Genomic DNA, 27,687 nt, shown 5'->3' with positions numbered 1-27,687 from the left:
TTCCATGAAGAACTTTTGGAGTCAAAATTCCCTTGACTGCTTAGGTTCTATTCGGGAACAACCTGTAGCTCATGTCTCTTCTAGGTGCACTGGTTTTCCCCAGGCAATACAAACCGATGTCAGGGATGTCCATGACTGGGAAGGATTTGTAGCACTTTATGCAACTTTTGAAGCTGGGGAGCCTTGGCAAACTGCCCCACAACCAGCTGGAAGGCCAAGGCTGGGCTGGAAAGGGCAGTGTATACCAATGGCTCTATGTCCCAGAGGGAAACAAAATAGGGAGCCAAACCCTTAACATTTTATAGTTATGTCATAACTTAGACTTTTAAAAAACAGATTACAGAGAGAAGCTGAAGTATTCAGCATGAACGCTGAAGCTCCATCCTAGACCATCAGAAGTAAGAAGGAACTAAGATGGAGGTGGTCTGGCAGCACCCTTTACAACCTTGGTGCAGAGCATCAGGAGAGCAGGAGCACATGCATGGACCAGACAGAAAAAAAAAAAATCAAAAAAATCACCAGTCCTGGGCACACAAAGCACATGTAACCTGAAGTGCTCGACACAGAGGGACAAACACTCAAAGACAGACACTCAAAGCCAGTACCCGCTATCTCTGGGGTGGCCACACTTTTTGACCCAAGGGCCACATCGGGGTTGCAAAACAGTATGGAGGGCCAGGTAGGGAAGGCTGTGCCTCCGTAACAGCCTGGCCCCTGCCCACTATCCGCTCCCTGACTGCCCCCCTCAGAACTTCTGACCCATCCAACAGCCCCTGCTCCTTGTCCCCTAGGAACCCCCGCCCCAACAGACCCTGGGACACCCCCGCTGCCCCAACAGACCCTTCTCCCTGTCCCCTGACTGCCCCAACCCCTATCCACACCCCCACCTCCTGACAGGCCCCCTCGGACCCCCAACCCATCCAACCCCCCCCACACACTCCTTGTCCCCTGACCGCCCCCTCCCGGGATCTCCATCCCTAACTGCCCTATCCAATCTTCCCCCGCTCCCTGTCCATCCCCCCTGGGACCTCACCCCCTATCCAACCCCCTTGCTCCCTATCTCCTGACTCTCCCCCTCTCCCCCCAAACCTCCACCCCACCCAACCGCCCCCTGTCCCCTGACTGCCCCCCGGGGCTTCCTGCCCCTTATCCAACCCCCCACCCCACCCCTTAACATGCTGCTCAGAGTGACAGGACAGGCTTATTGGAAAGCCTGAGAGGTGGGCTCACCTGAGAGGGGTGCAAGCCACGCTTCCCACGTGGCGGCGTAACTACAGGGAAGGGGGTACAGCGGGGGAGGGACCGCGGGTTAGCCTCCCGGGCCAGGAGCTCAGGGGCCAGGCAGGACGGTCCCGCAGGCCATAGTTTGCCCACCTCTGTGCTATCTACTGCAAGCTCAGACAGCTACTCAGTGCCAATTAACCTCAAAAGGCACATATGGGCGTTCTCACAGCGAAAGCCTAACCAAGTTGTGAGTTCCAAACTTAGGCACATGGTTCAAAATCCCTCCCATGCTGTCTAATTTACCCCATTCTCCATCCTCAGCTGGATTTTCACAGAAGTTTAGACAGGAGCTTTCCAAAGACCAGTATTTCAGGTCCCGTCATACCAGGAACGCTAGCTAATAAAGGCATCATACTAAAGTCAGGCTACATAAATAGTTCCTGGAACAATTTCATTATTCCAGAGCATGGTGGGTGGGAAGGTGCGTGCGCGTGTGTCATGGGGAAGTGGTGGGAGGGACAGGCCACTGCTTGCAGAGAGCCTGTAGAAGTGGACTTGCCATAAGGTTAAATTACAGTTCATTATTATTGTTGCTGATAATGAAGCCTGTCACTAGAGTGTGGAATCATGCTGACCCTTTATAACCAGTACAAAAGCAGGAGAAATGGACAATTTGTCTCCTAGCTACCTCCTTGAAGAATGTCACTTAGGCAAAAAGGAAGTATCACTATTCACTGCTTTGGCTGAAAGGGGAAGACAAGTCAGAATCATGCTGAGGAGCTGCCCATAGCTGTGACTGCTGGAAGACAGAGCTTATAGTGAGAGCAACACACCACAGGCTTTGTGAGGACAAAGTCTCCAGATGGAAATTGGCTGGTTCCAGCTTCATAGAAGCCAGAGTAGGAGAAGCTAGTTTATCAGAGTGGGAAGTGGTCTATTCACAGGAGCACGTGTTCCTTTTGCAGCCGCCCCCCTCACTCACCAGCCCAAACTAGGGGAAATGACATGTTGCAGACAATGGTTCTCAGCACCCAGAGGCCCACTGAACTTGTATTACCATTTGTAACTACCAGAGCTGATTGGACAAAATTTTCAGCATCGTTTGATAAAGCATGATATGGACTTGATTGAGCCACGTTTGATATTAGAGGGAACCAAATCACAGATTCTATAATGCTGCTGAAGACAGTTTTGCTCCTTCTGCATTCACAATTTTCAGATCTGGTTTAGGCAGGGCCCTTTTGATCACATTTGAGGCATTCCCACAGAGCAATGCCATTAGTACTCCTGATTGCAAGGGCCAAGAATCAGTGAGCTGCCTTCTCAAATCGTGCCAGTTTGGGAGGCTCCGTTTTAAGTAAGGGGAGGATTAGATAATGCATTTATTGTGCACGTAGAGCGAGTTGATTAGGGAAGAAACCTTTGATAAAGGTTTAAAAAAGGGGAAGAAAGATCATGATGAGTGTGGCATAAATGCCTCAATTAGCTAGAGATAAATGAAATTTCCTGGTGAATCTGGTTATCAGCATGAAACTGCTACCAGGCCACACCATGCAGGACTGGAGCACGAGCATAAAAATATTACACTAATCTCAGTTTGTTGAGGTGGGAAGTGTTGGAAGTATTGTCTGAACTGGATCAGAGGGACAGTACCAAGCTGATTTTCCCAATGCAGATAGGCCCGAGAGGAGATGTTACTAGCATTTCATATATCCACCTCTGCATTTGATTACAGCCTAATCTTGGGTGGTAAATCTTAGTCCTGAACATTTTGTAGAGAGATTGGAAAGCTAGTTACAGTAAAGTGGTAGCTTGCCTATCCAGAGCTCAGATGACACCTATGCTTTGCTAGCTGGCAACCCAAAAGGATTAGTGTCAGATCTTCAGGCAATTTGGATTTTAAAAATATGCATAAGGATGAAGTAAATACTAAAAGCCAAAGTTACAATTCCATGTCTAACTCACTCTTTGGTGTGTTACATCTCCGTCTAGTGGCAGATCCCCAGAGGCTAAGGCCTGGTCTACATTGTTCCGGAGTCGACGGCAGGGCGATCGGGGACCGATTTATCGCGTCTATACTAGACTAGATGCTATACTGCACTAGACGTGATAAATCGATCCCCGATAGCTCGATCACTACCCGCCGATCTGGCAGGTAGTGTAGACGTGGCCTAAGAGTCTATAACAGCCAACACCTGGAATTAACCCATTAGGTCAAGCGGTAGCAGCTCATACTTTTAGCGCAGGATGTTGGAGGTTCAATCCCCAGTGAGGGCACATTTTTTTCCTGAGGATTACAATGAATCACCACCACAAGACAAATAACTTCCATATTAAAACACAGCATGATGTAGCTTCAATTTGACCTGGTTCTCGCTGGGGTTGAATAGTGGTCCTACAACTTATACTACAGATCTGGCCAGCTTGAACTACTCAAATGCATTTCAGGTTATGGCTAAACAGCCATGCTACTTTCCCAGTATTATTACTGTACTGTCACATTACTAGTATTCAAATATAGATTACATCATCCAAAAGGGTTTTCTCTAGAAAAGCTTCCCTCTATTGCGAGCACTGATTCAACTCCCCTGGTAATAGCAGCAGCAGGAGCACAACTATACAAAGGCTTCACAGTGCCAGTTGGCATTTTAACTAAGTAATCTGAACCTGCTTGTGATGAGGTGTTTAACCCACCCTTGGCTACGAAAGGGTTAATGTAGACTGGGAATGGGGCTAATTAGCTGACAGGCCACAGGTGAGAGGCATCAGGTAGCTAAGCAAACCCTGACTCAGGGAGGGAGCCCAGCTGGGGAGGAATGAGCTGGGATGGATGTATAAAGACAGGAAATTGGAAGCAGAAAGGGTGGCTAGGAAATAGGATCCAGTAACTCCTTGGGAGGGAAGAGAGGTGTGTTTGAGGCTATAGCAGAGGTGGGCAAACTCCGGCCTGCACGACCCTCCTGCCCGGCCCCTGAGCTCCTGGCCCAGGAGGCTAGCCCCCGGCCCCTCTCCTGCTATCCCCCTCCCCCGCAGCCTCAGCATGCCGCGCTGCCGGCACAACGCTCTGAGCGGCCGGGCAGTGCAGTTGCAGAGCTGCGGCCAGCCACCAGTGCTCTGTGCTGCACGGTAAGGGGGCAGGGGGGGTTGGATAGAGGGCAGGGGTGTGAATAGGGGTCAGGGTGGTCAGAGGCTGGGGAACAGGGGGAGAGGGGTGGGAGGGGGTTGAATGGAGGCAGGGGTCCGGGGGGGGGGGAGCAGTCAGGAAGGAGGGGGGTTGGATGGGGTGATGGGGGCACGTCAGGGAGCAAGAAGCAAGGAGAGATAGATAGGGGGCGGGGGCACAGCCACCCCTAACCAGCCCTCTTACAATTTTCGAAACCCTTTGCGGCCCTCGGGCCAAAAAGTGCCTGCCCCTGGGCTACAGAGACAAGTAGCCTGCAATTGCTCCCTGGCAGCAGGGAGTTGTGAGGCTGGCAACCCGGGGGGAAAAGAGTGCCAGATAGTAAGGAAAGGGCTCGGGGAAAGGCAGTAAGGTCTAGAAAGGAACAGCCCTTAGCTGCTGTGTAGAGGGTCCCTGAGCAGGAACCTGGAGTAGAGAGCGGGCCCAGGTTCCACTGCCCGCCCCAGAGGATGTGGCCCCGGCAGGCAGCGACTGGGAGGACCGCTGAAGATTCTGATACCTGGGAAAGGGGACAGACATCTAGTGACCAGGCTGGAGGGCTGAATCACGAAGAGGCAGCAGCAGCTCGTGAAGTGTGAGAGGAGCGGCATGCTGAGAGAGAGTGAGGCGGACAGATGGCAACTGCAGAAAGGGGCGTGACCTTGGAAAACTAATCCCCACAACAGGCAGGAGGGGGCGCCCTCTAGCAGTGAGTAGAGTGCCCTGTGACACTGCTCAGAACAAGTCTGCATGACATGGCAGTAAGAGCGCTGGTGTGCCTTGGCTAAGCTATATCAAAGGTATCTTTGCTAGCACTTCCACGGCACTGGCTGCGAAGGGAAGTGTTTCTGAAAACAAGACTCGTGTGGGAGAGGACAGAGCAGGAAAAACTAGGAAATACACTTCTCTAGCCGGGATGCTGGTGCTTGGTGCATCCTACCCTGTCATTACTTATAAATCAGCCATTTTTTTTTAGAACAGTGAGTGACCATGACTGTTGAATCAGACCCCTTGAATGTTGGATCTACAGCACAGCATACACATCCCATTGCAAAGCTTGTACCCCAGGGATGAAGCACATGGTAGCAGAATAGAGTTGACTGCATGAAGCTGACTGCCTCCTCCCCATACAGGACCCAGGGACAGAAGCTCTTCCAGGGCAGCATGGCAATCTGAAGATACCTTTGATATACCCTGAATCTTTCAAATGCAAGCCCATTACATGGGAGTTCATTTTGAAAATAAAACACCAAAGAGTGCTTTCACCCCACTACTTTCCTGGGTTCCAGTTTGAACCAGTGCATCAGTGAAAGGGTTAAATTCAAATCCTAACTGAAGTGTGTGTTTGGGCTCCAGAGATACCAGCCTGCAATAATAATGATGAAAGAGCTGGTCTAAGATTTCACCTGACATTGCAACAGCCAGCAAGCACCACATGGTGGCTAACAAACAAAAGGAAACTCCTTCTTAGGCTTGTGTAAGTAGCCCAGACTCTTATTTGGAAGATCTTGACCTCTGAAATGGAGAGGCTGCACTTTTGCTGTTTGCAGTATTGTCTCTCTGGCCTCCCACAATATGATCATTTGTAAGCATATGAACTTACCCCAGGTTAAAGACAGAAGCCAGGTCCGTTAGCAGTTCCCCTTTATCCTTCTAGTCTGTCTTTTGGGCATTTACATCACTGCTGCAATTGCCACTGCCAATAAGTGAAAACTACCGTGATAACCTTTCTACAGTTAAACTCCTAGCGAATGTTAAGTTAAACCTTGTTTATCTTGGTTTTGGATTCATGAAGTTGTATTTTCTAGCTGCAGCTACTATATTTGTGTCCAAGTTTTACGCCTGCCAGGTTCACTGTGTACTATTAAATTTGGATTAGGGATAAACACAAGCCCATTCTGCCTTTCCATTAATTTTTTTTGCTGTAATTGCGAGAAGCCAACAGGCTGATGTTAGTAGGGGGACAGGGAGGGAATAAACAGCATGATCATAAGTACTGTTAAGCTACCTTATCTTTACTGACCACCTGCCCCGCAAACACCACCACACACCCACGGATCAGGTTCTGGACAAAAAAAGTTACAGATCCAGAAATCCAGCACAAGAGTCTCCCGGAAGTCTTTGCTCCATCATGCAGATCTCTCTCGCGGGGTGGGGGGTGGGGGGGTGGAGCACAAAACAAAAAACTAATCTCCCAGGTCATCTTTAACCATCATGAGGCAGCCATAAAAAGGCACAAATCTAATGTTTTTAAAAAGCGTTCTCAGGTAATCTTTGAAGTAGTAATTCCATCAATGTAAAGGAACACTGTCAACTTGAAGCCTTGCTAATTACAAAAGCAAAGTACTGAGTCAGAAGTGCCACCTACCCCAGAGCCTCCCTGCCTTTTTGTGTTTTATACTCACTTTTCTATGCTGTGCTGCAGACACCCCACACCCTCCCCAAAAGAAAATGGGAGCTGACCATGGCCTGATCTTGCTAAGAGAGCCAAGTCTCTACAGAATCTTGTTGATTTCAGTGTGTGGCTTTGCAAAGACGTAAGTGCACATCCATGAGGTTGGAGGTTTACATAGCCAAGCCACAATTTTGCAGAGAAAACCATGAAACCAACTATAGACAGGACTGTAAAATGCACTCAGTACCCTGAAAAAAGAGACAGGTATTTTCTCCTCCTCTAATCTTTGTCATTCATTTTAGGTTAAAAAAAAATTCAGATTAAGGCAATTTTAAATTGATGGTGCATCAAATTCTAAGCTACCCTGCCATGTCCCCTTAATATTAAGAGAAGCATGATCATACCTATATGTTCTTTGCAATGATTAGCCCTGCAAAATTGTTAAATATATGGACCATGGCCGTTTAAAGGTGACCTACATGGTGAAAGTTCGGGCTTTACTCGAAGGATAGAGAATGCCAGGATGATTTTCTCAACAAAGTGCTGGTTTCTTTGAAATGGGATACAGTCCTTTTGTTCTGTGTCTGTACAGCACCTAGCACAATGGGGTCCTAGTTCATGATACATAATAAATAATAATAATAATAATTAATCCTTCCACCAGGCTGTCCTCACCCTCTGTTTGCTGGAGGTCCTCAGCAACCTCCCCCAAAAGCCTGAACAGTAAGGTCACAAAAGCCGTAAACCAAATTACAGCTCTCCTCTACCCAACTGCATGGCCAGCAGAGGCCACTTCTTACCGTCAGGTTTCAGAGTAGCAGCTGTGTTAGTCTGTATCTGCAAAAAGAACAGGAGTACTTGTAGCACCTTAGAGACTAACAAATTTATTAGAGCATGAGCTTTCGGGAGCTACATTGGATGCATAGAATGGAACATACAGTAAGATTATATACACACACACACACACACACACACACACACAGAGATAAGTAGGAAGTTATCATACAAACTATGAGAGGCTAATTAGTTAAGATGAGCTATTATCAGCAGGAGAAAAAAAAACTTTTGGAGTGATAATCAAGATGGCCTATTTAGTTGACAAGGTGGTAACAGGACACTTAATTTAAGGGAATAGATGCAATATGTGTAATGACCCAGCCACTCCCAGTCTCTATTCAAACCCAAATTAGTGGTATCTAGTTTGCATATTAATTCAAGCTCAGCAGTTTCTCGCTGGAGTCTGTTTTTGAAGCTTTTCTGTTGCAAAACTGTCACCCTTAAATCTTTTACTGAGTGGCCAGAGAGGTTGAAGCGTTCTCCTTCCGGTTTTTGAATGTTATGATTCCTGATGTCAGATTTGTGTCCATTTATTCTTTTGAGTAGAGACTGTCCAGTTTGGCTAATGTACATGGCAGAGGGGCATTGCTGGCACATGATGGCATATATCACATTGGTAGATGTGCAGGTGAATGAGTCCCTGATGGCGTGGCCAAATTGATTAGGTCCTATGATGGTGCCACTTGAATAAATAGGTGGACAGAGTTCGCATCAGGCTTTGTTGCAAGGTTAGGTTCCTGGGTTAGTGTTTTTGGTGTGTGGTTGCTGGTGAGTATTTCCCTCAGGTTGAGGAGCTGTCTGTAAGCAAGGACTGGCCTGTCTCCCAAGATCTGTGAGAGTGAGGGATCATTTTTCAAGATAGGTTGTAAGTCTTTGATGATGCGCTTAGTTGGGGGCTGAAGGTGACAGCTCGTGGTGTTCTGTTATTTTCTTTGTTTGGCATGTCCTGTAGTAGGTGACTTCTGGCTACTCTTCTGGCTCTGTCCATCTGTTTTTTCACTTCAGCCGGTGGGTATTGTAGTTTTAAGAATGCTTGATAGAGATCTTGTAGGTGTTTGTCTCTGTCTGAGGGGTTGGAGCAAATGCGGTTGTATCCTTGTATCGAAGAGCTTGGCTGTAGACAATGGATCGTGTGGTGTGGTCTGGATGAAAGCTGGAGACATGTAGGTAAGTATAGCAGTCAGTAGGTTTCCAGTATAGGGTGGTGTTTATGTGACCATTCCTTATTAGCACAGTAGTGTCCAGGAAATGGACTGCTTGTGTGGACTGGTCCAGGCTGAGGTTGATGGTGGGATGGAAATTGTTGATATCATGGTGGAATTCCTCAAGGGCTTCTTTTCCATGGGTCCAGATGATGAAGATGTCATCAATGTAGTGCAAGTAGAGTAGGGGCATTAGGGGACAAGAGCTGGGGAAGTGTTGTTCTAAGTCAGCCATAAAAATGTTAGCATATTGGGGGCCATGCAGGTACCCATAGCAGTGCCGCTGACTTGAAGATATATATTGTCCCCAATTGTGAAATAGTTACGGGTGAGGACAAAGTCACAAAGGTCAGCCAAAGGTCCTCATCCACAACTATTTCACATTTGGGGACAACAAGAAACTGATGAGCTTGAATTAATATGCAAACTACATACCATTAACTTGGGTTTGAACAGAGACTGGGAGTGGCTGGGTCATTACACATATTGCATCTATTTCCTTAATTTAAGTATCCTCACACCTCCTTGTCAACTGTCTAAATGGGCCATCTTGATTAAACACTACAAAAGTTTTTTTTTCTCCTGCTAATAGCAGCTCATCTTAACTAATTAGACTCTCACAGTTTGTATGGCAACTTCCAACTTATCTGTGTATATACACCTATCTATCTTACTATATGTTCCATTCTATGCATCCGATGAAGTGGGCTGCAGCCCATGAAAGCTTATGCTCTAATAAATTTGTTAGTCTAAGGTGCCACGAGTACTCCCGTTCTTAGCATCAGTCTCTAACTATTGCTAATGGAGTTTGTAACGAGCTAGCAGCATGTTAGCTCTAAACACTATGACCAGACCTCACATGGTTAATGCTTAGTAACAATGGCAACCAAACATTTCCCTCCCCACCAGAGGCCTAGGCTGGCACACAGACGTCTTCCCAGGGCCAATTCACCACACTTGTTTTGCACTGTCGACAGGACCGCAGAATAGTGCTTATGTAACTAGTTTGGCCAGCCCAACCTCCTCACAGTCTTCTGTGCATTATGATACCCTAGTGAGCACGGCTCCAAGTACTGCTGGTTCTCCTCTGCGGGCACATCTGACAGGCACTCTACTCTCCAAGAAGAAACAATGGGATAGCATCCAGGTTTTCCCAGAATTTACCAATGCAAATGTACTTAGGCAGGGGAGAAGGTGCAGACGCAGGTCAGTGGTTGCCCCGGAGGGGGGTAAAAGAAAAAAAGCTGCCCTGTGGATGCAGCTCAGCCACGTTTGTGTAAGCAGGTCAGATGCCACCACGACCGGGTGGTGTGCTTGTAATGCTTGTGGAGCCCTGAGCTGGGCATTCCTTTCCATTTTAGTTAACCCAGAGCTTACAGCTTCCTGGGATCCACTATTCGCATTCTCAAGAGACCTTGACAAGAACAGCCAAACAAGGGAAGGTGGAGAGGATCTTCTATGTTTTAATAGTTTAAAAAAAACAAAAACAAAAAAATACTAGATTTGTATGGGAATGAAGAAGGTAGGATAGACCTTGGAGACAGTCATCGTAGATCGTAAAGTAGCAGCAAAGGCAGCTTCTCATTTTGTTGGTCACATTAAAACTACGTGCCCATGAAGACGATCACCAGGATCGTGCCATTACCCCGATTACTTTATATTCAGGCTTCCTCGGAGGCTGCTGGAACAAGCCAATGCTTCCTCATTTTCAAACTAGCCCAGTGTTGTTATGGTAAAGCCCAGTGAAGTACTTGGCAATGCTGTTTTACAGTAAAAGCTGTTTTATCCAGCACGTTGGGGGAATGGGGGGGGTGCCAGTAAGTGAAAAATGCCTGTTAAGAGGGAGGGAGTTTGGGTGCAGGAGGTGGTGTGGGGTATGGGCCCTGGGAGGGGGTATGAGTGTGGAAGGGGGCTCGGAGAAGGGGATTGGGGAACGGGAGGGGATGTGGGGTGCAGGCCATGGGAGGGGGCTTGGGGAAGGGGGTTGGGGTGCGAGATGCTGGATCCAGGGTTGCTCACCTCAGGTGGCGCTTGCAGAGTCACCTAGGAGTGGCCGGGACAGGCCACTGCTTGCGGGGAGCCACCTGAAGTGAGCACTCACCAGATGTGGCACCCCGAGCCCCAACCCCTGTCCTGCGCTCTAAACCCCTCATGGGCGTTCCTCTGCCCAGGAGCAGCAGGGACGTGTCGCCGCTTCTGGGGAGCACCGTGGAGCCAGGTAGCGAGCCTGCTGGCACCGTGCCAACCAGACTTGCTATGAAGATTAGAAATGTTGGTGTATAGAGCTTTCCGGTTGGTACAAGGCCTGATAACACAGCTTTTACTGTAAATAGTTTCACAACGCCTGCCTGGCTTTATGTACTGAGAGACTGCTCCAGGCCAGGGGTGCACAAACTTTTCCGGTTGCATGCCCGACACCCCCTTACCGTTAATGGAATCTGTCTGTGCTCCCCTCCGTTACTGCACAGTTGACTCAGCAGAGGAGCTTGGCCTGAAGGTGGAGCTGGGGGCGGGGCTGGGCTCCAGTGGGGTGTCGTTCCCTCCCCGCCTTCTGAGGGGGGGCCGGCTTCGGCCCTGCCACACACCCCGTAAGGGTGGTGCGCCCCACAATTTGGGGACCACTGCTCTAGGCTGTGCCATGGTAGATCATTAAAAACAAACTTTCGCCATTCCCCACCTCAGCTCCCATCTGCCAAACAGATTAGTTCCTTCACTTTACTTAGCTCTTCCTCTGCCTTGCTCAGTCCTGCCTCTCTCCAGTGAGATCTAACGTCCCAGCTCTGCCTCCATTAACAACATCTCAATGCAGGTCAGAGTAATTTCCTGAAGTTGAGGCAATTCTTCGGAGAAATCTCTTTAAAAGGTCTAAGAGTGCGAGAGCAGGGTTCTGTAGCAGGTGTGGATGGGCTACAGGGCACAGAGGAATGGACTGACTGGGCAGAGACGAGCACAGCTATTTTAAGAGATAGTCGGGAGCTGACCTAGGGCAGACTGGAGGGATTTTGTTCTTGCTCTACTCTGTCAGAGCATACAACATTTTATTGTTCAGTCTTTGTTCATGAAACTGCCAGTGGGTAAAACCATCTCAGTGACACTCTGTAACAAAGGGTTTTTGGGGATCTGTAGCACACATATAACCCCTTATTGACAGCACTCAGTTCAGGGTGTGTGGGGGAGCGTGAAAGGAGCAGAAAAGTTATTGACTCCTAGGAATATAGTTAACAAGCCGAGGGATGCAAATAACAAATATGCCAGTAAATAGTAGACAGGGCCAAAACCACTACAGTATATTCCGCCAACATAGGTAAAACACTGTCCCATCTTCAAGCATACATGGCGCAACTAGGTTTTAATTGACCTGCGCTAAAGCCTTGGACAAGCAAGTCTGTACCACAGTTAAGATACACCATTACACTGTAAGACGGGACTACGTCAAAGGACGATGCCTGTAACCTGGTCCCACAACCATTTTTCCTGTAGTTTCGACAAGCCCTTACTCAATTCAAACCACTGAAATCTTCATGGAATCTTTCAGCATCTGCCTCTATTTCAGAGGATGGCTACACTGACTAGGACAAGGATATATGCTAACTGCTGTTTATTGTGCTTACCTGGCTCTTCCCATTAAGCCTTGACCCTGAAAGTAAAGCAAACCTTCAACAGTAAGATTGTGTGTAAGAGCAGGTGTGGGCTGGGGCCCTGGACATGAGCCAAAGTGGTACTACACAGGTGCTAAAGGATTGTCTAAGCCATCCTCACAGTCCTGATTTTTCAGCCATAAACCCCCTCCACGTCAAATAGCCCTACAATAAAAATAAATTCTATGAAGACTTGCCGCAGTTAAGTCCTTCATGGGGAGGGTCTCCCCACAGTATGGGAGATCGGTACAAGGCACCACCCTCCAAACACTGTAAACTCTCTGAAAAGAGAGCAGCAGGAACAATACGGGGCCAGTTCAGATTTTGTACGGTTGTAAATCATGGCATGTTGCCCTGGAAGTCAGTATAGTAAAATTGCTGTATGGTCAGACACAGAAAGTTCGAAGTTCACTTGTATGAAATTTGAGAGGAGAAAGTTCCTAGACACTCATTGCTCCAAAGATGCAAGGTCTTGGACAGAGTCAATTATTCCCTTTGGGGTTTATTCACATGCATTATATCCAATGGTACCAGTTGGTAACATACAGCCACCCCCAACTACACTTACGCTCACCACCTCCAGCTCAAAAAGAAATCCAATTCCTAACAGCAAGAGGCTAAAAATTGCAAAGCCAAAAATCAACCCCCATATCTGAAGCCAGGTACTTGCAATCTTTTGTGATTTTGCACACTATCAAATTTTAGCAGGTGGCCCAGGAAGAAAACACATTTGTTTCCATCTGCAAACGCCTCACCACACACACACACACACACAAAAGAAGGAAGCACTCTCCCCTCCAGAGATTTTATACAATGCATACAAATAGGAATACAAAGTTCACTAACTGGCAGTCTGACCTCACCACTAGGGGAGGAAGTAGAAGTTACACTTATATGGCACTTTTCATCTGTAGATTTCAAAGCATCAACCACTTTTTACAGATGGGCAGGCTGTGAGAGGGTAAGTCACCCAGCAGAACTCAGGCCATCCAGGATATTACTAGTCTGATGCCCTATCCACTAGATTGCTAAAGGAGGCAGTATAGGTATTCTTAGTCTTCAGCAAACCCTCACAACGGCCTTGTGAGGTGTACCACCCCTATGCAGCCAATGAAAACAAAGATCAAGCAATTTGACCAAGGCCATAGAGGGAATCAGTATCAGAGCTGGGAGTAGTACTTTTAGTTCCTTGCTCCTGGTCCTGTGCTCAGGTCACAGCACAGAAAGTTAAATTAAAACAAAATAAACCCCCTCCACTTTAATAAAGAGAGCTAGCTTTTAAATGGTAACTGTGTTAAAGACACTGTAATTCTTCAGAAAGTGAACCACAATTAGACATTTCTATCACTTGTTCCGCCATGAGTTAATGGCCATTTGAAACCTGTTCCCAGGGACACATTCAGTTTAAAATTTGCTCTCACATGGAAATCAAAGACACTCTAATCGTTCCCACAGTTTAAACTTGAGTTCCAGGTATGGAGTTTTTGAGCATTTGGAGTTGTCGTCTTTTTTGTTTGGACAGGATTTCTTCCCTCCCTCCCCCCAAAATGCCTCTCCTCCTGGCCCCAGAAACTTTATTTCTGCTACCTTCTACAGCACCTGCAGCATGTGACTGGAAGATCACAGCAGCTTGCTGATCAAAAGCCTCAAAAATTCATACCATGGAAGGAAGTCGTAAGAGGTCTTTCCTCCTCCCCAATGGATATGGCATTCTGGGCAGCTGCAGTAAGGAATGAAACCCTGTATACGGTCCTTTTTTAAGATTCCCAAATTCATTTTGAAGCCCACTGAGACAATCACACTGCGTAATCGCTCTCTGCTGTAAAAAGGTAACTCCCCTTTCTTAAAAATAAACCACTTAAAAAAAAATAAGAATGCAAAATAGACTTACATTTTGCCTCGGACAGATTCTGATTAGGTGACCAGACCAGCATGCCAAGGTTCTCTCTCTCCTGACAGCGTCTTGCAAGTTTGGCTTAAGAAAAAAAAAAGAGATATACAGTAAAGTTAAAAACAAATTCAAGAATCTTATCGCCAGCTAGTACTGAAGCAAACTGGGTACAAGAGTGGCTTATTGTCCAGCTTTTAGTCAATCTAACAAGGTTAAAAGCCTTCCTCCCTCTCCCCCTTTAGATCAGAGGTCTCTATTTGTCTCTTCTATATATCACTCTTAATACAATGTGACAGAGGAAGTACATTCACCCTCTTTCGTGCAGGAAGCTCTAAATCGAATGTTAATTAACATTTCTACATCAGCATACTTGATTATTTCTCTTCTGCCTTTTGTTAAATGAAGGGAAGGAGCAAGAACCAGATGCTATGGATACGAGATCCTGAATGCTATGGTTGCTTCCTTGTGAAGTTAGATTAGGACTTCAGGACAGGCACATGCAATGAAGAACGTTCTGGGATTTTTTTTTACAAGTCCCTGTAAATTATCCCAAGCCACCCTCCAGTTCCAACTAAGTATTTCCACACTGACATTTCATACACTCTGGGCCAGATTCAAATCTCAGTTATATTGAGGTCACTGGGATTAGAATCTGGGCCTTCGTTTGTACACAGTTATTCTAAACAGGGAAATGGCTCTCTTTGTTCATGGGTCTGTTACATCACAATAAAGAGCTGCCCAGCATAATGCATTAAAATCTACAATTCAAAGCCATGTGCACATATGTTCCTGATCGCTTGCTATTCAAGTTGCTCTCTCTGAAACCAATGCAAGTTTGTGTACCTCAAATTTTTGGCAGTCTGCTGTTCAATTCCTTACACCATTAGCCAGGTACAGTAAAGATATTAGAAGAGAGAGAGTTATCAGAAGGAGACACACCAAAAATGGAGTCGATAGACCAAAAGCCTCTCTCCGTTGAGTCAGCACGTGTAGTTAAAATCCATTACTAGTACTGGCAGCACAATGTTAAGAGAAAAACTCTCATATCTAGCTACCAGTGGAGAGCTGGGTATTATTATTCCTACTACAAAACCTCTATAGAGTGCTAAAAAGTTATAATGCTTCACATATAGAATGACACATACCCTGCCCCGATCTGATTAATAATATATAAAACACAACAGGACCAGAGTTCTAAGAATTTCTTCTCCTGGATACATCTGCACTGAACCGCCTCCTGTATCAGCGAGTCTCAGAGCCCAGATCTACAGATTTAGGCTCATGCTGCGGGGCTAAAAATAGCAGTGTAGATGTTCTCACTTGGGCTAGAGCTCAAGCTCTGAGATGACCCACACCCCCCTCACTGGGTTTCAGAGCCGGAGCAGGAACATCTACACTGCTATTTTTAGCTCTGTAGTACAAGCCCCCACAAGCCTGAGTCTGTAGAACCGGGCTCAGACTCGCTGCTGTGTCTCTTTTTTGTCCTGTAGGCATACCCTTAGTGATGAGAAGCAGCGAATAGAGATCCTACCCCAGGGTACTATACATGTGAAATCAGAACAGGATTGACTTTTTAAACGCATTTGCAGCAGAGACAGAAAGTTATGTATGTCAAAGGAAACTTGGTGCTGGTTGGTCTGTAGAAGAGAAGAGTGAGGGGGGATTTGATAGCAGCCGTCATCTACCTGAAGGGGGGTTCCGAAGAGGATGGAGCTCAGCTATTCTCAGTGGTGGTAGATGACAGAACAAGGAGCAATGGTCTCAAGTTGCAGTGGGGGAGGTCTAGGTTGGATATTAGGAAACACTATTTCACTAGGAGGGTGGTGAAGCACTGGAATAGGTTACCTAGGGAGGTGGTGGAATCTCCATCCTTACAGGTTTTTAAGGCCTGGCTTGACAAAGCCCTGGCTGGGATGATTTAGTTGGTGTTGGTCCTGCCTTGAGAAGGGGGTTAGACTAGATGACCTCCTGAGGTCTCTTCAAACCAGAATCATAGATGATTCTAAGTACGTGTTCTTGAACAGTCAGGCTACATAAAAACATTTGGTGGGTGCATGCAAAGAACTTTAATGTTTTGACCACTCAGGCTGTGTGGATTTTTAACATTGCCGCTCCTTAACTTGGCATTAGACAACAAACCTAAGTTATGTTTTCAGGTAACAGTTTAAATCCCAATAACAAGCTGGTTTTAAAAATGGTATTATTAACCTCTAACATAATGCAAAGATTCCGATTATTTTTACTCCCAATTATCTGGATGCTGAAAATTGCATCATCTCTACGCCTCACCGCACTAATGCAAAAAAGTTTATTTTCTCTCTGTTTTGCCATGAAGATGCTGAGAAATTAATGACTGACACAGAGAGAGAGAGAGAGAAAGAGTAAAAGAGAAGCCAACGTTCTCTGGAGAATGACAGGGTGGAGACGGGATGTTCTATAGAGACTATAAAAACATCTTAATTTAGTATGACAATAACTGGACTTTGAACAAAACTTGCTATGATCTTGAAACATTCGGGATTGAGCTTCACCCTCTCATGTGGCTAACAAATCAAGATTATGGAGTTGTGAGGAAAGAAAAAATAGGTAACCCTGATGCCAATCACTTGTAGAATACTGCTCCACTGCATTATGCATCTCAGTTCTACTCACCCATTGTTCAGCCTACTACAAAAGTATCTGAACAGGAAAAAAAAAAACACACCAAAAACTTCTACCACCATAAGAGGTTATATCTAAAGAGAACCTCACACCATTTATCGATACACAAATAAATGCACAAGAACTAGTGAGAGAGTCCAATTAAGATTTACTTTAAGCAGTGACAGTCGACTACACCCAAAAAGAATGTATTAGGCTGCGTTTTGTCAGTTAGGATTCAGGAGTCAGTTACTTAAATGCCAAAAAGAACTTCGATAACAGAGTTAAGGGGTGCCCAGTGGTACCTTGTGCCCCTTCAGAATGTGCAGAGCAGCTAAATGTAAAGCCTCTGAAAACCAGGAAACACCTTATTTACTGGTTTTCAGGAGATTAAATTTAGCCACGCTGCACATGAAAGGGCGCAAGGTGCTACCTTGAGGGTACGTTTCCCCTAGAGCAGCTGTAGCAGCAAAACTACAGAACTGCAGCTATGCCACTGTAGTACAGACACTTCCTGTTGAAGGAAGGGATTTTTCCCCTCAATAAAGGTGGTAATCCACCTCTCCAAAAGCTGGTAACTAGGTCAACGGAAGAGTTATTCTGTCAACTTACCTGTGTCTACAGTGAGGGTAGGTCGACCTAAATACATCACACAGGGCTTTTTTTTTTTTTTTTTTACACAGCCCAGATGATGCAGCTGGGTTGACCTACATATTAGGTCTAGACTGGACCAGCAGTTTTCAACCCAGGGTCCTGAGACCCCTCGGGATCTGCAGACTGTGTGCAAGTCACACAGTGAAAGGTGGTCATTACCACAGAACAGTGTTTTCAACCTGTGCTCTATGGATGGGGGTCTGCAGACTAGGTCTAAGATTTCCAAAGGGTTCCGCATCTCCATGTGAAATTTTTTAGGGGTCCACATATGAAGAAGAAAAAAAAAAAAAAAAAGGTTGAAAACTACAGGACTAGGCCTAATTCTGCATTAATGATGACTGGGGGCTTTTAAGGGTTTTTGTTTTTTAAAAACAAGGAAAAGGATTTTGCACCACACACACAAGCGCCCAACTCTCCTCCTTTCCTTGCATCTAGCTCCTTGGCAAGGGTTACCCCACCCTCAGAACACACTGTATGTTAAGCCCCTTTGCTGCACCTGCATCACCCCCCTACATCTCTCTACCTGTCCAGCGCAGCTCCCCTTCCTCTCCCCACAGAGAAGCAGGCATCAAGATGGGGCCCACAGACTAAGGAGCTGAGGAAAGGAGCAGAAGAGTGGGGATATGTTTTGAAGGGGTGGGACAGACACGGGGGGCACAAATGTAGGTTTTTGAAGGTGACAGATGTCACCTTGCCTGACCCCCTTCTTTCCACAGACTTCCAACCCCCGATATTCTCTCCAACATCTCAGATTTCCCCCCCAGACTGCTCTGAGACAGCTCGTACTCCAACGTTATCACCATCAGACCCACTGCTCATCTTAGTGGCTGTTCTCATCCTTTTTCCCTTGGACATTTAGTACCCCTGCTAATACATGGGGAAAGAAAGACTGCCCTGCCCCCAACAGAGGTATAAAGGGCCCCAAGATATTGGTTTACACATGGGGGAATCCCTGCCCTCTCTGACACTGGGTGTAGCTGCCACCCCATTCCCAAAGATGGGCTAGACTAGAGGTTTTCAAATTGTGGGGCTCAGCCCCTTAAGGGGGAGTGGAGGAACACGTGGGGCTCAAGCCAGTCTGCGTCAGGGCTTAGGGAGGGAGTGTCGCCTCTGACTAACCTCAGCGGGCCACCCAGCCTGTGGGTCAACACCCGCCACAGAGATTTCTGCCTCCAGAGACCTTCCCACATGCCTTCCCCCACCCTGAAAATCCAAGGGGGAAGGAGGAGCAGGTATTGTGTCTATGTCCATGTTGGGGGAAGCACAACCAAAAAACTAATTTGGGGGGAGGAGGGGGGGCCTCAGCTAAAAAAAAGAGTCTGAAAACCTCTGGCCTAGACCAACCTACTATAAAGGTGGGTGCACAACTGGTTGGAAAAGCATACTCAGAAGGCAGTTAGCTATGATTCATAATTAAGTTGGAAGGGCATAATGAGAGGGGTCTCACAGGGTCTGTCCTGGGTCTGGTTCTATTCAATATCTTCATGAATCATGTGGATAATGGTGTAGATGAGTACACTTAAAGTTTGCAGAGGATACCAAGCTGGGAGGGGTTGCAAGTGATTTGGAGGACAGGGTTAAAATTCAAAATGATCTTGAGAAACTGGAGAAACGGTCTGAAATAAAAAGGATGAAATTCAGTAAGGATAAATGCAAGTACTATACTTAGGAACGGACAATCAATTGCACAATACAAAATGGGAAATGACTGCCTAGGAAAGAGTACTGCAGAAAAGGATCTGGGGGTTATAGTGGATCACAAACTAAATAGGGTTCAACAATATAATACTCTTGCCAAAAAAAAAACAAACAAACAAAAAAAAACAAAACCCCACCACCGACAAAGCAGCAAACATCATTCTGGGGTGTATTAGGAGTGTTGCAAGCAAGACATGAGAAGTAATTCTTCTACCTTATTCAGCAAGGTCTCAAGTGGAGTATTGTGTCCAGTTTTGGGTACCACGCTTCAAGAAAGATCTGGACTGTCTCCAATTTGTCCACAGGAGAGCAACCAAAATGAATAAAAGTCTAGAAAATAGGACCTATGAGGGAAGATTGAATAAACTGGGTTTGTTTAGTTTTGAGAAGAGACAACAGTCTAAAACAACCTTTTGCATACTTGAAAAAGAGGAGGATGATAAATTGTTCTCCTTAACCACTGAGGACAGGACAAGAAATAATGGGCTTAAATTGCAGCAAGGGTAGTTTAGGTTGGACATTACAGAAAAAGAAGAAGAAAAAAAAAACTTTAACTGCCAGGGTAGTTAAGCACTGGAACAAATTACATAGGGAAGTTGTGGAATCTCTGTCATTGGAGGTTTTTAAGACCAGGTTAGACAGATACTGGTCAAGGACGGTCTAGATCAGGGATACTCAATAGGCAGCCCATGGGCCAAATGTGGCCCACCAAGGCTTCCTGTGTGGCCCACCAACTCACCTTAAAAAATGTTTATAATTAAATTAATGAAGAGTGACGCACAGCCCATCATTTGCCTAGGACTTCCTTAGTAAGGAACTTACTGCTGGACCTTAAGTTCTTGTGATAGCACCGGCTACCATTGAGCTAGGACACCGCCCATTCTTCTCATCTGTGATGGCAATGGAGCCAAAAAATGAATGCTGATGTGAGTGAACGTCAAAGTCGACAGCAAAAACCGAGCTTTTAACCCAAGCTGGACAATGGGTTGTTTTTATTACTCCACCTCATTTAAATGCAACACTTTTGTGTTTAACGTGTCAAACCACTGTATCCGTCTGTAAAGTCATCAGTGCGAAGCACCACTTTGAATCAAAGCACTGTACCACTCAACATGGCCATCCTGGCAGTGTTGCAAGACGTGACAAAATTGAAAATCTGAAGTTTTCGTATCACGCTTCAAATATCTCCTCACAATATCAGTGATCATGCAGGACAAAGTAACAGCTGCTTCTCTTCAGATACTGTTGGTACTAGCTACAGAGAGAGAAAGCCTTTCCTGAATGCTGAGCTTGTGAATGAGTGCACATCGGAAACACTGAAGGAGCTTTTTGCTGGAGATAAAAACAAAGATGATACTGTGAACCATGTGAAGCAAGTTCCCGTATGATTCCACGGCAGCACAAAGATTGGAAGTAGTTTACGAGGTCTGTTTTTCAGCACTGCTGTCCAATTTAAAAAACAAAAACAAAAAACACCAAATGGATGTCCCTGGCAGTGGATGATCAAGTGTTTAAGTGACACTGCCCTGCTATTGCCGTTTGTTAAATTTTAAGATTGTGAAATTTTCACGGAAGAATTTTTATGTTTAATACCATTAGAAACCTACATGACAGGAGAGATCATTTTTGAAAAAGTAAATGGATTTTTTGAAAAAAAAAAAAATGCTTTAGATCTGCCAAAAGTAATCTTGCTCATTACAAACGGAGGTCCCTCCATGACAGGGAAAAAAGAGAATGGCTTGCTTCACATTTGGCAGTGATACACCCTTCATTAAATATACTTCACTGCATCATTCACCTGACTGTCCTGTGCAGTAAGCTGTCTGGGGACTTGAAAAAACAATGAGTATTCTGATGAGATTAGTGAACTACATATGCTCAACTTCTAGCTTGCAACAGCAGCTTTTTAAAGCTCTTTACAAGACGTTTCAGCCAAATACAGTGAGTGACCTGTTGCAGTACAATGATGTTCACTGGTTAAGTAGCAGGTGTGTGTTAGAGAGGTTTTGTGAGCGTCAAAAAGAAATAATAGACTTTCTTTCAAAGCCACAAGACAAACAAGGTTTGCAAGTTCCTGGAATTTATTAATGATTTCCCTTCTATATAAATCTGTGTGATATTACTGGTCATGTCAAATTCCCCTAAATTGTAGTTCCAAGGCTGGGCAAGCAGTGTTGGGGATGTGTTTGAAAAAGTGTGTACCTTTCAGAGGAATCTTGAAATCTTTCAGACAGACGTAACAGGAAAGATGTGGTACTTTTCTACATTTCCTGTGAAACTACAGCTGAAACGTCACTGAAAACGATGCAAGAATTCCTAAACAACCTGATTGAGAAGTTTGCAATTCCAACAGATTTGTTTTTTGTTGTTTGTTGTCTCTGCTAATAGAACATTCTTGATTCAATTGATGAGCCTTACAATTTCTAACTGAGAAGCACCTTCGAGAGCTCAGATGTCTTGAAGGCAAACTTCAGAGAAGTAGGACTTGGATTTCTACTGACCAATAACCAGAATCCAGCCACCTATCTTTTAACAATGTTCAGATCAACGTACCACTTTGATTCCGGGTTTTCTACCATCAACATTATTTAAAAACACCACCACAATCACTTGACAGATGAGCATCTTCACCAGTGCACGAGCCTTGCCCTGACCCCTCCTACAAACCACTCTTCACAAAGCTTGCCAGAGATTGTTGATGTCACCTCTCCCATTAGAGATTGCTACAAACCCAGGTAATAATGTTGATTTATAAACTTTGTTAAAAGATAGAAACACTAATACTTAAGTTGCAATCAAGGTCTTTATTGGCAGCTGAAGGGTTTATTATTATTATTATTGTCAGCCTTCTGCGCAAACAGCCCACCTCTTGTCATAAAATTGTCAAGTCAGCCCACAAATAGATCTAATTGAGTATTACTGGTCTATATAATACTTAGTCCAGCCGCAATGCAAGGGACTGGACTAAATGATCTATCAAGTTCCCTTCCAGACCTACATTTCTATTATTCCCTTACGTCAGGCACAATTGCCCTCTGGCCCCTAGATATTGCCCTGAGAAATGGGGCTGTGAAGAACATCTCCTACCAGCACCCAGCCTTCCCAGCAGCCTTGAACAAGAGAGGAGAACATGGGAATAAAAGGCTCCCCACCACCCCAATCATTCCCCATTTCCTCTGCCATCCACCCCATCCTCCTCTATAACAAGTGACACAGCTAAGAGCAGCTCAAGTGCTTGTCTATGCACTGATAATTTTTCCAGAACAGTTATTTTGATATAACCCCCGTGGGGCACAATCTAGAATAACTATTTTGGAATTGTTATTTTGGTACATTTCTATGCACACGCAAGCCCTAAAACCCACCCATGTTGGAGAGAAACTAAGATCCCTCGACCCCCGCACCTAATTCAGGCTATTCTGCCAAAGAGCTAACCCTGGCACATGAAGCTTAACTACAGGGATGATTTTAACCTAAGCTGTTTTTTAAACCCGTGCAGCTTTGTGTGTTCACACAATTACACTTGGTTTATAGCAGTTGAAACCTGTAAGTTTAAATGTGCAAGCTAAATATAATCAGTTTTAAACAGATATACAAGTGTCCACACAGGGGTTCACAACTAAACAAATTTTTAATCAATGGGTTTTAAACCAGTTTCAGTTAAACTGTTTCAAGCTCTGTTTTGACAAGCCCTACAATAGCAGACGAGGAAGTGCTGAAGTTCAATTACAAGACCGAGCCCTGCATTTTCAGCTATCCTATTTAAATGCTGACAAAGTAGTTTAGTTACATACAGATACCCAATACATCACTACCTAAGAGTTAGTCCCTATCACAGTTGCTAGATTCCTAGTGTTACAGGTGGGTGGGTGGGGGGGGAGAAGAGCCCCAATTTGCCCTTCTCCCAAGCATTGCTCATATCAGGGCCTGTGCACCTTGTTGCCCTCCCCTCCGCCTACCACCATTGCTGAGCTTGAAGCAAGTAGGAGCAAGAGTCCTTCCTCTATCTGCAGCAGAAGGGCCTACTGCTGCATCCAGCCACCCCGGCGTTGTCCCAAACATCACCACTCCCAAGAGCCATAAATCACCACCTGTTCCCAACTGAGTAATACAGCCCTACTGTAGATTCTCAGCAGCAGCATATCTGTCTCACCCAGAAAGCTGTATCATTGGAACAAAGCAAGCTGTTTATTAGTTTATGCTGGCTGCTCGCAATTTTTTGCCTTTGCTTTTCCTTGTGTTTGTTCCTAGCTCAGGTGTGGTCAGGCTTCCCTTCCTGTCTCCACTAGCTCACTGCTATCAGCGCACACAGCATGCAAGACAGCAGTGCAGTCTGAAGGTGCGAAGCATGAGCTACTCTTGAGGGCATTCTGTGCCAAAAGTTTTTAAATTCTGCAAGTTTTATTTGTCAATAAATAAATAAATGCAGAGGCTCCAGCATGGCAGTAGGGAGCACAGGCCACTGGCTGCGTGAAGGTGGAAGATCACCCTGCAGCCCCGCCCCACCCCCAGGACACGGACTCCATGGTGAGGCTGCACCCGACCTGGACATAGCACAAGGCCTGGGCCACCTGCCCCAGAAACACCCTGGGGCCCTGTCCCTCTGTGCCAGGTGCACCACAGGTGGAGTAGGTCAGCTCAACCAGGCAGGATCCAAGTGTGAAGGGGCTGGGGGGGGGGGGGGGGGGAAGAGAGTTTCCAGGTGTGGGATGAGAGGATTCTGTGTGGGACAATCTGGGTACGGGCAGCTCAGTGCTGGTGGGATCTTGATGCACAGGGGCTCGTTAGGGGGTTCCAGGTGAAGGTTGTGGGGGCTCAGCAGAGGGGTCTGGGTGTGGGGATCGGGGTCTCAGCAGGGGAAGGAACCATTCTTAGACCAGACACACTAGAAGACTGATTGTAAAAAACTGTCTTGGCCCATTCAGAGAGACAAGGTGGGTGAGGGAATATCTTTTACTGGACCAGCGTCTCCTGGTGAGAGAGAGACAAGCTTCCGAGCTTATACAGCTTCCCAGTCCTGAAGAGGAGCCCTGTGTGGCTCAGAAGCTAGTCTCTCTCACCAACAGACACTGGTCCAATAAAAGATATTGCCTCACCCACCCGGTCTCTAATATTCTGGGACTGACCTGGCTACAACAACACTGGATAATGGCCCACTCCGTCCTTCAGGTTTGTATTTCCCTGTTGTGAGGCTGACAATGGGGCAGACTCATCCCCATGCATAATTCTTCTGGGGCCACCATACGTACAGTTGGCCAGTTTTCATTTGGATACTAAAGAGCTAGACAGAAGGGTGTTAGCCCTCTTCTCCCCACTGCTTAAACCCTTTAGGAAAAACCACTCCCCAGACCTGAATAACCAGGCTTAGTGCAGAAAGTTCAGGAGGTAATGGGGGCGGGGGGAGGAGGGGGGAGGGAGAGAGAGAGAGAGAGAAGAATGAATAATTTCCCCACCCGCAAAGAAACAAAAACAGACCCACTCCACAACACGTGTGTGTGTGTGCGCGCACACGCGTGTATTAATTAGAGGGGGGGATCCCCAGCTGCCACACCCCCCACTGGGGTACAGGGAGCTCCTACAAAGCAGTGCAATGGAGGTTCTCAGTCCTGCCCCTACTGATCTCACTAAGTATGGGCGCCTCTTCAGCGTAGAATCTGTTGAGCAACACTGTGCCTTCAATGATGTGAAGGACTTTTTCGTTGGTCATCTGCCTTAAATGGATTTTCATTCCAAGACACCTACACATTAACGAATATAAGCTTCAGTCCTTCTCCCATTGAAGTCAGTGGGAGTTTTGCCATTTACTTAGTGGACAGCAGGATCAGGCTCTTAAAATGCAATCAAGATGCTTTGCAGAAACTGAGTGAGCAACATATGGCTGCTATTAAAAGTACCCCATGCCAAAAACACACAGGCTAGCTAGTTACATATACAGTATCAGATCTTAAATAATAGTTCTCCAGCTGATAAGAAAATAGGAAATTGCCATAAGAAAATGATGGTTCTGCTGTCACTGGAGTCAGGTGTATGCAGTGTGTGACAGAATATTAAGTTCTCCAGCAGATTCTAATCAACATGAATCCATCTAAGTTGACACCAAGTGATAGGAGATGGATTGAATCATCAATTCCTTGTTAGAGTTCACTCAAGGACTGAGAAAAATATAGCATTTGTGTGTGTTCTACAGGCAGTGTAACAATGCATTACAGTCACTTTAGGTCATGTCTCCATGATCCATATGCAGAAAGCCCATCTTCTGCATCAGTGCCCCTCCTTTCTGACCCCCACCACCAGGGTTGTGCAGCCCAGGATCTACATAAAAGTGTGGAAGGGAGGGGAAATGCACATGTGCGCACAAACACACAGAGATCCCCAACAGACGCTACCTGGAAAACGTTAAACAGCCTAGAGCTCTATTATAGCTTTCCCATGAAGCCTCATCTACAGAACAGAAATACCCTTCCACCTCTGCCCCAAACAAGGGCAAGACTTGGAACAGCTGCAGTCATTGGTGGGGGAAGAGAAGGAACAATGCTTACTAGCCATATTGCGCAGCTGGTGCCAGCCACCTGCTGGTACCCCAAGACACATCCCACCACTGTCTATAACAATCGGGGAGGATTTCTACCAAGTGGCTCCTCCAAGTTTCCTTTGGCCTTAAGACCTCCTGTCCGCTTCACCACTACAGGGGTGATCCAGCCCTCTATTTTTTTGCCTCCTGTGGAGGTCACTACTGTGCAGAGAGCTATGGAGTTTACCTGCAGTGGCGTTACTCAGAAGCACCTTGCTACCAGCCTAGATATAACCAGATCTGCAGTTAGCAAATTTCACTGTTCCCTAAAGCATTGGGAATTCTGCAGCTATGGAAGTCAGAGTATCTATTGTTCGAGAACAACATGAAAGGCTTTCAGCACCACCACGGAACTTTGCTGAATTACTTAAGTTTATGTGCAGTACAAACCTGAAATCCTCCACATACTGATGGTGAGATTCCAACACTCAAAGACTACTGAATAACTAGCAACAGCATTTACTGAGCCTCTGTCATATTTGGCAGTAATGAATGTTTTTATGTTTTATTACAATAGGAGTATAGACTTATTGGGGACTACAGTTAAATGAAATAAAAGCTGATAAATAATCACATTCGTGACTAGTTTCATACCTCGACTAAAATACAGCCACTTTCTAAATAAAGGGATACAAACGTGCTTCTGTTCCAAACCCAGTATTTTCTTAATTTATTAATGAAATCCTTACATTTTTGGCTGGGCACCTCGCTCCTCCATACACACACACTTGTCTACACCCGTGATACATAATAGAAAAAAGTCAGCCTGGCTCCAATCATTTCAAAAGAGAGACCACTTTAAACTCAGTAATATTGCCCAGTTAAATCAGCATCACTGACGTCAGAGTGGTACTGCATTTCAACAAGAATTAGCTTTAACAAAAGTTGCTCTGATGCAAAAGAATTCCAACCATTCTGAGAACAATTAAAACAGAAGGAAGGTTTCCCCATCCTCTTTCCCTCTTGCTAGCTTTAATTGTCTCAGGCAATGATCCAATGAAATTCAAAGCAGTGCTCTGCTATACATGTCTGCTTCACTGTGCATGTGACTTATCCTTGGTCAGCCGATTATGCTTGTGACCCCCTTTCATTTCTGTTTCAGCAGGACTGCCTAGATTTAACAGCTAGTATCTTGATGCAGTACAGTTTTGTACATACTGTAGTAGTGTTAAATGCAGCAGAACATTTCTAGACCCAAAACCAGAAAGTCAGGAGACTTTTTTAAATTTAAAAAGTTATAAATTAAGCAGCAGTTAGCTCTTCATATACGTAGCTACACCTGACTGGCACTATAATCTATATGCAAATAAAGTGCTGAGGGCAAATTTGTATCCACCCGTGAAACAGACGCTACTATTTAGATTTCTATATATAAAAGCAGCACCCTACACCACAAGAGTAAATGAAGGTGCTGTACTACAAACCCAGAGGTTGACAGAATCATAGAATATCAGGGTTGGAAGGGACCTCAGGAGGTCATCTAGTCCAACCCCCTGCTCAAAGCTACCAACTAAATCATCCCAATCCCCAACTAAATCATCCCAGCCAGGGCTTTGTCAAGCCTGACCTTAAAAACTTCAAAGGAAGGAGATTCCACCACCTCCCTAGGTAACGCATTTGGTGTAATAACCATTAAGAGAGTGTGAAAATATTGCTTTAAAAGTTACTGAGTTAAATAAAGAGTAATCATCCAGCACGGGTTAAGGAGGTCATTTTGCACTTCTAAATGAAGAGCATTAAAAAAGCTGAGGGAAAATGAGCTCAGTAAGAGAGACAG

At 45.7% G+C, this 27,687-nt stretch overlaps 1 protein-coding gene across 4 annotated transcripts in view; it reads right to left on the bottom strand.

The window, feature by feature from the left end:
* The window catches only part of RCOR1 (REST corepressor 1), a 127,066-nt gene that overhangs the window by 56,032 nt on the left and 43,347 nt on the right, over positions 1-27,687 (bottom strand). For all 4 annotated transcript variants that reach the window (XM_073349704.1, XM_073349703.1, XM_073349705.1 and 1 more), the window contains one exon: positions 14,348-14,431. In XM_073349704.1, the coding sequence (XP_073205805.1) occupies positions 14,348-14,431 (84 nt within the window). The remainder of the gene's footprint in view (positions 1-14,347; positions 14,432-27,687) is intronic.

The sequence above is a fragment of the Lepidochelys kempii genome, chromosome 6, assembly GCF_965140265.1.
Source record: "Lepidochelys kempii isolate rLepKem1 chromosome 6, rLepKem1.hap2, whole genome shotgun sequence".
Lineage (NCBI taxonomy): Eukaryota > Metazoa > Chordata > Testudines > Cheloniidae > Lepidochelys > Lepidochelys kempii.
Note: the sequence above shows the minus strand (reverse complement) of the source record. Positions and strands in the feature narration are given on the sequence as shown.